This window comes from Lepidochelys kempii, chromosome 22, assembly GCF_965140285.1.
Source record: "Lepidochelys kempii isolate rLepKem1 chromosome 22, rLepKem1.hap1, whole genome shotgun sequence".
In the NCBI taxonomy this organism is placed as follows: Eukaryota; Metazoa; Chordata; order Testudines; family Cheloniidae; genus Lepidochelys; species Lepidochelys kempii.
In genome coordinates this window covers 22,804,557-22,818,698 of record NC_136401.1, presented here as the reverse complement: position 1 = coordinate 22,818,698, position 14,142 = coordinate 22,804,557, and the positions used below count along the sequence as shown (strand labels likewise).

At 50.8% G+C, this 14,142-nt stretch overlaps 1 protein-coding gene across 6 annotated transcripts in view; it reads left to right on the top strand.

Annotated features, from left to right (window-relative positions):
- Positions 1 to 10,150, top strand: part of BCL9L (BCL9 like) — a 91,406-nt gene extending 81,256 nt beyond the window's left edge. For 5 of the 6 annotated variants that reach the window (XM_073320636.2, XM_073320635.2, XM_073320634.2 and 2 more), the window contains 2 exons: positions 1,710 to 1,970; positions 5,074 to 10,150. In XM_073320636.2, the coding sequence (XP_073176737.1) occupies positions 1,710 to 1,970; positions 5,074 to 6,230 (1,418 nt within the window). In that variant the 3' untranslated portion in view covers positions 6,231 to 10,150. The remainder of the gene's footprint in view (positions 1 to 1,709; positions 1,971 to 5,073) is intronic. The other variant, XM_073320639.2, reaches the window with a different exon arrangement.
- Positions 10,151 to 14,142: the final 3,992 nt, after the last annotated feature.

Genomic DNA, 14,142 nt, shown 5'->3' with positions numbered 1-14,142 from the left:
GAGAGGGACTGCTATTTCCTGGTGGGCTGAATGAGCTTGGCCTGCCCGATACATACAAGCCTGCACTCGCTTCTTCTGGGGATTAATGCCAGTGATTTGCTGTGTCCCACCCCACCCCCTGATGCTGTGCTCTCTTATTCACAAGGAGGAAAACAGTAGGCAGCCTAACATGCACTGTAGAGGTTTGGAGGGAGACACTGGACCAAATTAGAAATGGGGAGCCAGGATACCAGCATTCCCAAATTCCTCTGCTGAACGGCTCATGCTCTTCGGGGTTGGGTAGGGATGGAAAAATGGATTGATGGGAGACACAGTCCTTAAACATGTGTCCTGACTTGGAGAAGTGCCTGAAAGGAGGGGACAGTGGGGCTGTGTGTGTCACTGAGCAAACCTGTCTCGGTGCATTCCAGGGGCTGGGGAGATTGCAAGATGTGTCTGGCCAATGCCCAGCTCCCTGCATTTCCTTGTGTTTCTTTTCTCAGGCCCCAGGTCCTGTTGTCTGGGGAGACTTTTTGCAGGTAGATCAAAATTTAGTCCATTTATTTATGCAGGCAGCATTGTCTAATGGTCAAACCAGAGTCTGAGAGTCAGGACTCCAGAACTCTAAGCCTTGCCCTGTCTCCTTGGGCAAGTCCCTTCACCTCTCGGTGCTTCAGTTTCCCCTGGCCCTGACTTGAGTCTTTCATTGTCCCTCTGGTGTTGACAAGGATTCCCCATCCCCACTTTCTTTCTTCTACACCCACTCATATAGGGGTAACAGGATGGGCTAGAAAGCCAGAGTTCCTTCCTAGGTACTAGGAAGCTGGTTCACCTCTGCCCCCGTGCCTTCTAGCAAGGTTAACATCCCTCCCCAGCTAACTCCCACCCCATTCCCCTGTACAAATAGGCTGTTCCCATCCATGCCTGCTTGGCTGAGGAGGCCTTGAGTGAATGCAGAGCCATTGCCCACCAGAGTAATTTGCATCTTCACAAGTCACACTGGATGCTAGAAACCTGCCTACAGCTATATCCAGGGAAGGGATGTCAGGGTGAGGCCCCTGAGGTATCTAGTGCTGGAAGAACAGTTCCAGGTAGCCCTGCATGGTGCAGGCAGCATGCGCTCAGAGCTACTTAGCGCCGTGGTGTATCAGTCCCATCTCATACTCCTATCCAGAGCGGATTGTCAGCCAGGCCAGGCCACCAATCGCTGCATTTTTCTTACTCTCACTCAGCCCCCATGCACTTGACATGCACACGCGTGCCCCAGGTTTCCAGTCTCTGATTCTCTGTGTTAGCTCTTGAAGTTGGTGTCTATTTTGCCCCCAGGCATCCAGCAGGGACTTTAAAAAAAAAGCAAGTAGGGGAAAGGGGCAAAGTTTTCTGAATCTAGGTCTAGAAAAAGGCCTCCAACTCAGTGCCTTCCCCTCAGCATCCACCCTTCCCCTTCTTCAGTTCATGAGGGATGGGCCAGAGCTCGGAAGTTGGGACTAGATCAGATCTAACTCCCCCATAGTTTGGGGTGTCTGGCTCCAGTGCCAACCACAGCAGGTGGTCCCAGCACAGAACTTCCCCAGAGTCCATAGAGGGTTTTCGTTGGGGGCCAGCCTGGTTTGGGTCTATCGCTGTTCCAAGCGGAGAATTGGGGATGCTGCCCGATGGGAGCAGGCTGCAGCTTGCAGGGAGCACTAAGCTGGTCTCTCTCTCTCTCTCTCTCTCTCTCTTGCTTGCAGGTTCACTCCCTCCTGGGCCTAGGAGCAATTCCTCCGCGCCAGTCAGTAATCCCTCTAGCACCATGAATCCCAACATACCTTTTACTTCCTCTCCAGATCCATCCCCCTCTCAGAACCCCCTCTCGCTGATGATGTCACAGATGTCCAAGTATGCCATGCCCAGCTCCACACCACTCTACCACAATGCCATCAAAACCATCGCCACCTCTGATGATGAGCTGCTCCCAGACAGGCCTATGCTCCCACCAGGAAGCATACCAGGTACGTTCTTCTGGGACTGTCTGCACCAGTAGGGAGAGCAAGCTGGAGCTGGGCTTTATAGGGGTAAGACTGGTCTTGTGGTTCACACACAGGCCTGGGAGGCAGGACACCTGGGTGTGGTTCTGATGCTCAGAATGGGGGTCAGGAATTCTGTTCCCAGCTCTGTCACTGACTTCTTCTGTGGATTTGGACAAGTCACTTAACTTGTCTGTTCCTGTTTCCCTATCCCTCCCTGCCTCTGTTGGAGCATGGGGCTCAGTGCACTGATGACTAGAAAGTACCTGGGAGGCATGGCTGGGGGCGTGTTGTAGAAAAGTGCGCTAATTGAGCACAGGAATAGGAGCAGACCTATTTGGAGTTGCAAAGCAAGGACAAACAAAAGGGTTAATTGAGTCAGATGAGAGCATTTATCCTGTGGAGAAGAGAAGAGTTTGTTCCAGGCACGGAGAAGCCTGGGGAAGAAGTTGGACAAGGGAGAAGACTCAGTGAACCCTCTGCAGGGACAGGACAGGGTGTAATCCTTGTTGTGGACCATGCTGTGGAAGGATCACTCCTTTCCAAATGTATGACTTAATATAGTAGAGACTCCATGGCTGTATCCTTGTTGTGACCTCTCAGAAAGCCATAGAGGCAGCAGGTTAGAACCCAGGATCGCCCACTCCAAAAGCATTGGCCTGACCAACTGAGCTCAAGGAAAAGTATCATCTGTTAGCAGTATGTGGCCTTGACACACAGCAAGCAATTCTGATTCCAGCCAGCAAAGGGCAACAATGCCATATACACACCAGCCAGTTGATTGCAGTATAATACAGTTGGGTTATTAATGGTAACTGTAGTCACTGTAAGTCCCACCAGCATGCGAGGGGTACAGGTTATTACAAGGGTTACATCTCCTGAGGTGAGACATAGAGATGTCAGGTCTAAGGCGTGGGTGTCTTAGTCTGTCCTGAGTGTCTTGGGCTCCCAGTGTTCTCACTAGCACAAGTAAAAGCAATGGAGCCCGTTCAGCTGTCCTGCATTCAGGTGTAACCAAAGGCCTTGGGGAAACTCTAGCTCCCTGGATACCGTTGACTAAACTCCTTAAATGGAACAGCTGTGCTGGCATCCCAGGCTGGTTTCCCAGCTTGCCGCAGCTTTGCAAAGGCATTGGGTGCTTCCAGAACCTGCGCGAAGCTGGCAGTTGTTTGTTTGCTTGCAGTTGGCAGGTGCGGTGCTGTTCTGCCATCTGCTTCTTACTGACTGGCCAGGGCCAGCTGCTGCCTTCTCCATGTGCCATTGATCTGTCTGGCAAACACAGCGAGCCCAGGAGACACTAGAGTTTCTAGCCCAGCACACAGCCAGGATCAGCTGGGGGTAAAACAGATTATGGTAGATGCAGCATGCATGTGGGTTACATGTACATCCCCATGCCCGGTGGGAATGATGTGACAACCCATAGATCTTACTTACGTCTCCATCCTCTTTGTCATCTCCTCTCTGCCTCCACATGCCTGGTGTTCCTCCCTCAACCATCTGCCTGAGTGTTGTCTCTGGGATAGCAGGGCCATGTTCTATTATTTGGCCACTCCCCTTGTTTTAGTCCTAGAGCTAGGTTTCCAGGAACCATGTTTGCCCTGCATGGAGGAGGGAGGGGGCTGTGACCTTTGGGGTGCCCTTGAATTTTCCACTCCCACCAGAGATGTCCACTATCTCCAGCACAGAGCTCTGCTGTGTAGGAAACCTTAGATGGTCTCAGCACGGTATGTCCCAGCAGAATGGGAAAGCCTGAGCGGGGACTGGGCTATCCAGTCCATGCAGGGTCCCAATCTGCACAGTCAGAGCTGTGAGAGAGGGGCATAGTCTGAGAACTCCTTAGTTCCGATTTCAGAAAGTCTTTCTGACCTCCACAGCGAGGGGCCACACCTCCCTCCCATGCTGGCTGTGAGCATTGTGTAAGCCAGGCAGGGCTGTGCGCTAGGTGGTAGCTGTGCTGTCCTTCTCAGTATCCACCACTGGGTGGCACGTTGGAGCTGCACAGAGGTTGCCAACTAATGGCTGTTGAGGGTGTTTATTTGGCAATCCTTCCTTGTGCTCAACGCAGTAGAGAGGTTGCTGTGCTGTACTGTCCCAGCCTGTGTAGCAACAGAGCGGCACAGGATTGGCTGAGCTGGTAAGAGCCACAAGCCCCATGTATGGCCAATGACCGACTGAGTCTTGTGGTGACATCCCTTGAACCCCAACTATTCCCTGCCTGCACCAGGCAACCTCTGAGGTCTGGAGCAGCTCTCACCAGCAGAAGTAGAAGCACCTACCAGCTGGCCCTCTTACGGCATGTCTACACTGCATCTGGGAGTGAGCCTTGCAGCCCAGGTTCACAGACTCAGGCTAGCACTCTAAAAATAGCTGTGTAGACGTTACAGCTCGGGCTAGAGCTCAGGCTCTGGTGCCTGGGGTGGGCTTGAGAGCCCACGCTCCAGCCACAGCTGCAACTTCTAAGCACCATCTACACCGCTATTTTTAGGATGCTAGTACAAGTCTGTGGCCCCGGGCCAGAGCCTGGCTCCCACATGCCGTGCTGACGTGCCTTTACTGTCTTGGTGAGAGAGGGAGGGGCTGGACTCCCAAGGATGTGGCTCTGTGGTGCTCACCTCTCCCCTGTGCAGCCTAGCACCTGGCTGGTACAGGGCAGGGTGTGATGCTGCCATGGCAATGAAGTGCTGGGTGAGGGTACTGAGCAGGTATCAGGTCTGACAGCAGCCTGAGAGCAGAGTCCCCTGGGCTTAGGGTGGATTAGATCACTGGACTGGTCCCTGCCTGCTTGCTGCAGTGCTCTCCCCTTCTGTGCTGCTGCCAGGCTTGGCGATCATAGGCTGTGATGGGGTCATCTGTCTTTTGCTGACCTTACTGCCCTGGTGGACCCTCCATGGCAGACCTGCTCCATGGGTCTAGCAGTGAGAGCAGAGCTGAGCCAGGTTTGAACACTCCAGGGAATCTGGCTGGAGCTGATCTCTGCTTAGATGCTGATTTCAATGGAGAGAGCTGCTAGCACCAGGGGCATACTCTCTGCATGTGGTGGGAGGAGGTGCATGGGCATTGAGTTAACTCTCCTTCTCCCCTTCATTAGGTATCACAGGAAATCAGCCAAATCAACTGCACTTGAACTCAGTGGGGCCTGCATCCTCACAGAGTCCCATGGGGATGAACTTGCCTGGTCAGCAGCCACTCTCCCACGAACCCCCCACTTCCATGATGTCCTCGCCGAATCCCCTGGGCTCCAACATTCCAATGCACCCTGGTGCGCAGGGGGCGGGTGTGCCCCCCCAAAACCCCATGATGCTGCCTCCAGGACCCCAGGACTCCTTGAACCAGCCCTGTGGCCCTCTGCCAAACAATTCTCAGATGATCCCTTCCAACCAGCTGGTGTTCCCCCGCATGCAGCAGCCCCACAATGCCATGCAGTCTCCAGCTGCGGGTATGCCTATGACACCAGGAGGTGGGGGAGGGGCTGGGATGCAGCAACATTACCCGCCAGGGATGCCCTTGCCACCAGAGGACCTTCCCTCCCAGCAGCCTGGCCAGATGGCCCCCCAGCAGCACATGATGGGCAAGAACATCCCTCCTCGGATTGGAGATCCCTACCCCAGTGTGCTTCCAGGTGTGGCTTCAGTGCTGAATGACCCTGAGCTCAGTGAGGTCATCCGCCCTACACCCACGGGCATCCCTGAGTTTGACCTCTCCAGGATCATCCCCTCAGAGAAGCCGAGCAGCACCTTGCAGTATTTCCCCAAGAGTGACAACCAAGCACCGAAATCACAGCCTTCCAACCTCCATCTCATGAACCTGCAGAACATGATGGCTGAGCAGCCACCCACACGGCCAGGCATGAGCGCCCCCAGCCTTCCAGGGCAGCAAGGCGTGCAGCGGGGACTCAACATCTCTATGTGTCACCCTGGACAGGTGTCCATGCTGGGCAGGACAGGTATGCCACCCCAGCAAGCCATGATGGGGAACAGCATGCACCAGGGCATGATGTCCCCCCAGCAGAGTCTGATGGCCCAGCAGAATTTCATGCTGATGCAGGCTAAGCAGAGGAGCATGTCTGTGTCAGGAGAAATGTACGCCCAGACGGGACATATGATGTCGCCTCAGGGCTCCCTCATGGGGCCCCCACCTCAGCAGAACCTTATGGTCACACACCAGATGAGGCAGAGGAGTGTTTCACTGGACAGCCAAATGAGCTACATCTCTGGGCCTGGAAACATGGCGAACCTGCCTTTCTAATCATGTCCTGAGGGGCTGGGGCCGATTGTAGAAACTTTTTTTTAAACCTTTATTTGGGTTAGGGTCGGGAGGCTGGGGCCTGTGGGGGTGCGGAGGGGGGATGTTTTTCATATTTGATTTGCCTCTATAAGGAAAACCAGATGTGCAGTAAAATTGATGTGAATCCTTTTTGGGAGGCGGGGGTATTATTATTTTTGAAACCCAAGTGGTGACCGGGGGCTTCCAGACCCTCCGGCAGTTTGTAAAATCTTCCTTTATTTTTTCCTCGTAGTATGGGTTTTCTTTATTTTTTGTTTTGTTTTAAAGAACAACCAAAATTTACAAGATTTTGAATGAACTGTAAATAGGGCTGGGAAAGGCAGAAACTTGTGCTGGTTTTAAATTGTTCTGTATTTCTGTGTTTTAATAGAAGCCTCAATTTTCTGTTTTAAAACAACAAAACTTTAAAAAAAAATCAGTGTACAAGGGTTTAAAACTCTTGCACAGGGGGTTCTAGGGCAGCGGGAGGAGGTGTGAGTGGGCATTGAGAGCCCTCTGCAAAAGAGCCTCTTTGCCAGCCCCACATCATTCATGCATCAGAACAGTTGTGTGCGGGAATGGGTGGTTTCAAAGAGAGACTATGTACACATCTTAGATCCTGATTCTGCAGTCAGACCCTCTGGGCCTGTACTGGGTTCAGGGGTGCACCCAGTCACGTGGATCCACCTGCAGGATTGGAGCTGCTGAGATGTATCTAAAACAGTGTGGGTTGTGGGAGTCGCTGTTTGGTTGTAGGGATTGATAGTGGTCTCTTGTCTGTCTCTGCTACATGGTGAAACTGTTGGCAGCATGAGCCAGGAGAGTGCCCAGTTGTTTAGTTTAGGGAAGGGTGGGGGTGTGATCCCAACCTGCAAGTAACAAGTAACTGGACCATGAGGCCTCCACCCAATCATGTCACTCCCTGCTCCCCTCTTCACCCCCAGATGCTCTGCGTGATGTGTGCATGACACTCTGGAGTGGAGATAGCAGAATGAACGCTGGGATTTCTGACTGGCTGATTCCGTCTTGTGCTTCCTTGGTGTGTTGTGCAGAGGCCAGGAGGGAACTCAAGACACACACCCCACAGAGCATCTCCTACCCCTTGTTGGCTCTGCTCCCGCTTACCCCCTACATGAGTTCACACATCTCACCCTGCCACACTATGCCCCTTGCCTTCTTTACACTCCTTTGCCTCCTAAGTGCGCACATTTCTGTGGGAGAGCTAGCCTGATGCATAAAAACAGGCATTTTATGGTAAAGACACTCCATTTTCTCGATCTGAGAATCCCAGACTCCTCCATGAAAGGCACTATAGGCAGTTGGCCAACAGTTGTAAGGCTACCTTTATACCCTGAAACCACCTGCAGCAGCCCTGCTCTCTACTATGGATGTGCAGCCTGTAGAGACATCAGGTCCTTGCATGCAATACTCCATCTGGATACAAGAGGTCTCCTGCTCTGACTGAGCTGATGTTTTTCTAAACGAAGCTCTAGTTCAAAGAGTAATTTATTCAGGGAAGTTCCATGGCTTGTGTTATGCAGGAAGCCAGACTAGATGATCACAATGGTCTCATCTGGCCTTAGAATCTATGCTGGGAGATGTCTCCTCCGCAGGTCGTTCCATGTTACTCATAGGAGCAGCTGGGACTTCATTTCCGCCACCACTCTAGGCTGCTTAAAGCATGCACTGCAAGCACAAGTTTAATGTGTGTGTGTGTGGGGGGGGTGCCCATGTCTGGCACCCCCTTCCTGCAGAGAGTTCTCCTTGCAGTGTGCTATGACAGCTTTTTGGAGGAAGGTTGGAGATAATCCATGTGTGCATGCAGTCTCTGTGGATTGCAGGAAAATATTCTAAAGAGAGGGTGCCCCATGGTCATTTGGATCCAAACCTACCACCAATTTGAGGATTATCTCAGAAAAGCCAGCCTTTTTGTTGCCCCTCTCATAGTAAATGGGCCCCTTCCCTAAGCACCACAATGGAGGAGAAATAAAGCTTCTGCACCGCTGACCGAGAAGTTGTGAAGCACTGCATGAAAGGTGAACCTTCTCTTTGTGGTTCCAATAGTGAATCTGTTAGCAAAGGCTGCTGAACTCCACCAGCCCAACAGTCTCTTGGGCCAGATCCCAATGGGCTGGAACCAAAAAGTTTAGACAGAAACATTCCCAAGTTTGAGCATGTTTTGTTGGGAGTGGGGCTCGCTGGGAAGTCTGGATCCAAACTAGGTACAGGTGTTGATCTCTGGTCTCTTGCTTTGGGCCTGTTTCTAGGGACCCTGAGTGTGGCTCTCAGAACAGCAATGAGCTAAAACCAGAGCCACTTTTCCAGCTCTGTCCCATTTGGTAAAATGGGAACAACCCATTACTTTGCCCATCTCTGTCTGGGACAGTGCCCTGTCGAAGGGCCAAGGAGGATCCCCTCAACCTCCCACTCTCAGTAAGTGCACTCAGGCACCTTGCTTTTTAACTGGGGTGGTTGTTTACCCATTTCAGAGCCTGGAAGGGTAAAACAAATCTTCCCTATTTCTGCCTGAACTGTCTGAAAGGCCACATCCATGTTGCCCCCTGGCAATGCTTTAGGAGGTGACGCCTGCTAGCATTTCCCTTGTAAACACTATTGGGAGTTGCTCAGGACCAGCACAAGCACCATGCACCACAAAAGCCCCTGGCCCCATACGCTCGGGTATTTCACCCCCCACCATCAAGTTTTTTCTATTTAAAGCCATAATATTCTTTAAAATAAAATTCATCTTTGTCTCCAGGCAGCCACAGTTTTGGCCTGAGTGATTAAAAGCTCCAGTGTGTAGACCTCCCATACCTCTACCCACCTGGTCTAGCTGAGAAATGTCCTGAGGTGTTGGGTCTCTATTCTGTCAGCATTGTCCCCACATGAGTCAGAGCCTGCAAGTTGCAATATGTCTGCGTGAGGAAAGCCAATGCGACTGTCTAGAAAAGCGAGAGACGGCTTGCAGATGCAGGTGGGAGTGATGGCACTCCAGGTAACAGAAAGGGAAGGTGACAGCAATGATGTTATTTATTCCACATTAGATTGCATGGCAGTTTGGAAAGAGCAAGGCCTACAGCCCAACTGCCCTAAATACAAAAGGGAAATTCTGGTACTTTGCAAGGCTGTTGGCCCTCCTGGGGCACTTTTTGTTGGTCTTCAGAGCAGCCAACTGGGATGTCATAATCAACCCCCACTGCCCTAGCAGCCAGTCTTCATGATTTCTGAATCTGGAGGCCGGCAATGCTGAGTGGTGCCTTTTTTTGCTTCGGGTACCATCTCCCAAACAGGTCTAGTTCATCAGCAATATGGTGGGAGCCTTTCAGAGGTGAATGGCAGCCACCCCTTGTTAGGCCTCAGCAGAGCGTTTGCTCTCAGTCACCCTCTGCTGTGCACTGGTCTCGTCTTGTGGTTTATTGCTTGATTTATTGGCTTGAGTTTTGTGTGCTGACTTCTACCCTATCATGGTTACGGATGCCCCCGTGTTTCTAACTATGATATGTCAATGTTTTTTCCTGCTCCAAACAAAGGAAAACATGTCTTTCCAATGCAATTTTAAGCAATCACATGTCCAGAATTAGCTTTCATGTCAAGGTAACAGTGACTGACCCCCTTTCTCTGTCATCCCATGGAGAAACTTCCCCAGTCATTTTGTACCATTATATAAATATATATATAAAAATATAAATATATAAATACAATATGTGAAGACATCTTATTGGTTTTTATTTTGAAACAATTTTTAGGCTTGTTTTTTGGGTATCTGTGCTGCCTGTAATGTATTGACCTGTTTTATAGGTGCCTTTTTATTAAAAAGAAATTTCAAAACCCGATCCTTGGAGCCTGTCTTCACTGGGCTGAGTTTCTTCAACATTAGCTAGTGTGGCCCATTGTAGCTGGAGGCTCATATCAAATCACATATAGCTGCTAGTTGCTGTTTGGTAGAGCCCCAGTGAAGAACTGGCTTGGACACCTGCTTTTCTTCTGGTTGTTTTCTCCAAATTATGTTTGTTGATCATAGGTGCCACTACAGCATCAGCTCCTGCTAGGAGCAGAAAACTGCTGTTGAGGTCATTGGAAAGGATTGCAGTTAAAAGCTCAGATTTGACTTGTAGTTTGGATAATCTGGGCATTAACAACATCTCTGCCCTTCACATGGCAACAACTCTCCTCATTCCTTAAACATAATCTGGAGCTCAACAAACATAATTTGGAGAAAACAACCAGAAAAAAAGCATGTATCCAAGCCAGTTCTTCGCTGGGGCTCTACCAAACAGCAACTAGCAGCTATATGTCTGAGTCCTGCTGAGCTGGGCCACTGGCTAACCCTCTGTTGCTGCTTTTTGGGTAGTTCATCCTCTCCATTCACTTTGAAACAGCTACCATGAGGCAATAAAAGAGCCCATTACCGCCCTGGCCTGCTGTCAGCCTAGCTCTCTGCACCATAAATCATGTGTGTCTAAGCTCTCTGCTCTCTCAGAACTGCAGAGAGCCATGGATGTTCCTGAGCCAGTCTCCCTCATACTCCTGCTGGGCAGAAGCAGTGAAGAAAAGGAGCAGTGTTGGCTTTATTCTCTGGCTGCTACATTGGAGCTAGTAGTCAAAGGCTACAAAATAATCTTCACTCTCTGATTGCAAATGATGTCAGTTGGCATACGTGTGTGTGTGTCCTTTCCATGTGCTGTCCCAACTCTGCACACAGAGCTAGTGCAGCAGACTTCAATATATTGAGACACAAGTTATGCATTACATTCCTGGCTAAGAACATAGGAGTTGCTGATTCAAACCCCCTTTCTGCTTGCTGAGCTGGGATTTGAACTTTATTCTCTTAGCTCCAGTGAATGGCTTAAGTGCCAGAGTGGGAGGTGTTTTGATGTGGGAGCTCCCTTGGTCTTTCCTGGTGAAGCTGGTCCCGTAACCACTAAATAATTGGGTCAAACTCAGGCTGTGAATCCTTTGATAGTCCAGTGGTTTTGGTATGTGCTCCAGAATGGGTGAGTTCCTGGTTCAAATCCCTTTTGTGCTTGTTGAGATGGAATTTGAAACAGACTCTCTTACTTCTCACGTGAAGGACCTAAGTGCTGGACTGGGAGGTATTCTGAGATGGGGTTTCCTTAGTCTTTTCTATTGACACTAGTCAACTTTAACTACATAATTACTGGGCCAAAGTCTGCCTCCACAGTTCTTGATGGTATAGCAGTTAGAGCACTTCTCTGGGATGTTAGTGACCCTGGTTCAAATCCCCCCCTCCGCCTCAGTGGAGGGGATGTGGTGCCTGAGGTGCAGGCAATATTGACTCTGAACTAAACAGAGCAGGTCCTGCTGGTTTAATTAATGAGAAAATACCTAAATAACTTTTATCCCCAGGGGCTAGGATATACAGCCAGGCTGTGGCAGACCCTAGGTGACTCCCCTTCTCTGCTGAGCGGTGTGAACTGGGGGCTCCCACCTTCCAGGGAGAGTCAGAGGTGGGCAAGCCCTGTCCAAATCCTCTCCCTGTCCCAAGGTGGGAATGGCCTCCTGAGAAAGGGAGGGGGTTCAGACAAGGATGTCCCACTGCAAAGGGCAATCACCTGGGAGGGAGGAAATTCAATCCCCGGCCGAACAGGCAGAATGGAGATTTGAACCAGGATCTCCACCAACCCAGCTGTGAATACCCTAAATACCAGACTATAGCGTAATTCTGACTTTTGGCCTGGCCTGAAGAATTGTTAAATCAATTGGAATAGCTTCAGAAGGCAAGAGTGAGGGAGTCCCTTATCACTATCCTTCAAAGCCCAGGCCACACACCATGGCTGCAGGAGAACCCTCTTCAAACTGCTTCTCCACAGGCCCAGGGATAATTTGAACCAGCATCTCCCACAGGCCAGGCATGTAACCTAACCACCAGGTTGCAGAGGGAGTCTTGCCCACGGGCTAGCCCAAAGAATAGTTAATTCAAGTGGAACGGCTTCAAGGGGTAACAATGAGGAACAACCTCATCATGATAGCCTAAAGTTTAGGGTGCAGACGTGGGCTACAGGAAAGGGTTAGTCAAGCCTTCTCTTAACAGACCTGTGTGGGTGTTCTGACCCAGCATTTCCCACAATCTACAGGAGTCACTGGACTGGCCTAGAGAAGGAGTCTCACCCACTCACTGGCCCCTAGAATAGTTAAGTCAAGTGAAACAACATGAGGAAACCCCCTGCCCCCTTTCTGTGGGTGTAATGGGGTGGACTAGGCCCAGAGGCCCCTTGTTGGTGGCCTCAGGGGCCTGCCACACTCATCCCAGCTGAGGAGCAGTGGAGCAGTCCCCCAAGCAGGCTAGAGTGGCTGCAGGGGAAGCAGCCACCCAGGGCCCAGGAGGGCCATATAAAAAAAGCTGCAGACCAGCGCAGCAGTTAGTTGCTGCTGGAAGCTGGAGAAGAAAGGACTGCATGCCTGTCTAGCTGAGGGATCTACAGCACAATGGACAGCAAAGTGGGGGCAGGGAATGGGGGAGCGAGAGGCTCCTGGCTGGCTGCTAGGACTGAGCCAAAGACAGTTTGCTAGCAGGGCCTGGTGGCTCAATGAAGGAGCTCCAGCCTGGCTGCGGACACCGAGTAGGGACTGAGCCTGGGAAGGGCCACAGGAAGATAGTGTCTCCAGGGAGGAAGCCCTGGGGAATACAGCCCAACATCAGGGCTGGACTGGTTTAAAGACCACTGACACACCCAACCAGAGGGCAGGTGCCCACCCTGTTACAGGGGCCCATGGTATTATCAGTTGGCATGCAGAAAGAAGTTACTCACCTTGTGCAGTAACGCTCGGTCTTCAAGATACATGTCCTAGTGGGTGCTCTGCTGTATGTACACTTGTGTCCCTGTGCTGTTGACTGGCAAACTTTGGTAACAGTGCCCTTTTGAAAGCTGCCAATCAATGTGTGCTGCCAGGTTGAGCCTTGGATTCTATCTGGGAAAAGACCCAGAGGCCCATCTATCCCAGTTGTTCAGGTATGGGCTAGGGACAGGTCCAGCTCTCAGTCTCGAGAAGCTATTTCTTACATGATCACTGCTCCTCTGCCCTGTTTCGAGCTGCTCAGAGATTCGGGCATGTAACAGACTCTCAGCTGTTACAGACTTCGCTGCATTCGATGTCCAGCTTCCTGTGTGTTTTGGTGAAGCCCAGGGGTTAAATTCTCAAAGATTATTTCCTGGAGCACCCCACCCCATTAGGGGCTCCAGGCTTTAGCCTGGTGGTGGTGGGGAGGAGAAGGGGCACCAGGGCTTGGGGCTTTAGCCCTGGTGCCTCTGCAGGTTTGAAAATATTTATCAGAGCTCCACGCTGGGGGCTCCAGCTGAATTTAAGCCCTGGTGAAGCCCCTCTTTCTTTGTCTCACTCTTTCCTTGATCTGAGTTGTCACAAGATAGCCATGGGTCTGCAAGACTGGGCTGCAGTGCGGTGCATTATCCCTATTTTGGAGATGGTCAACAAAGGCAGAAAGGCTATGTGACATGACCAAGGCCACCAGACCACTCTTATAGCGATTATGGAAACCTGGGAGCACCAACTCTCCCTGGGCCTAATACACTGTGAGCACTTTAATAAGACCTCTCCTATGAAACAACCTCCAGTTTTTTTTTCTTAATTAATTAAAGCAGCTGAGCTTTGAGTCTAACTCTGCTATGAGTTGGCAGATCTGAAACTTGAATAAAGTAGATTATGGTAACCTATTAAGGTTAGCTGATGTCTCAGTACTGTGGTGATGGGTGCTCTAGGCAGGCCTTGTTAAAAAAACTGAGCTAAACCTGGATCTTACACATGCCCTAAAATAAGAGAGCCTTCTGCAGCACTAGTGAAAAGAACAAATTCCAGTGAGCCTCATAAGCAACACATGAAAGGCTCCTTTTATCTCCATGCAGAACTTGTCAGAAAG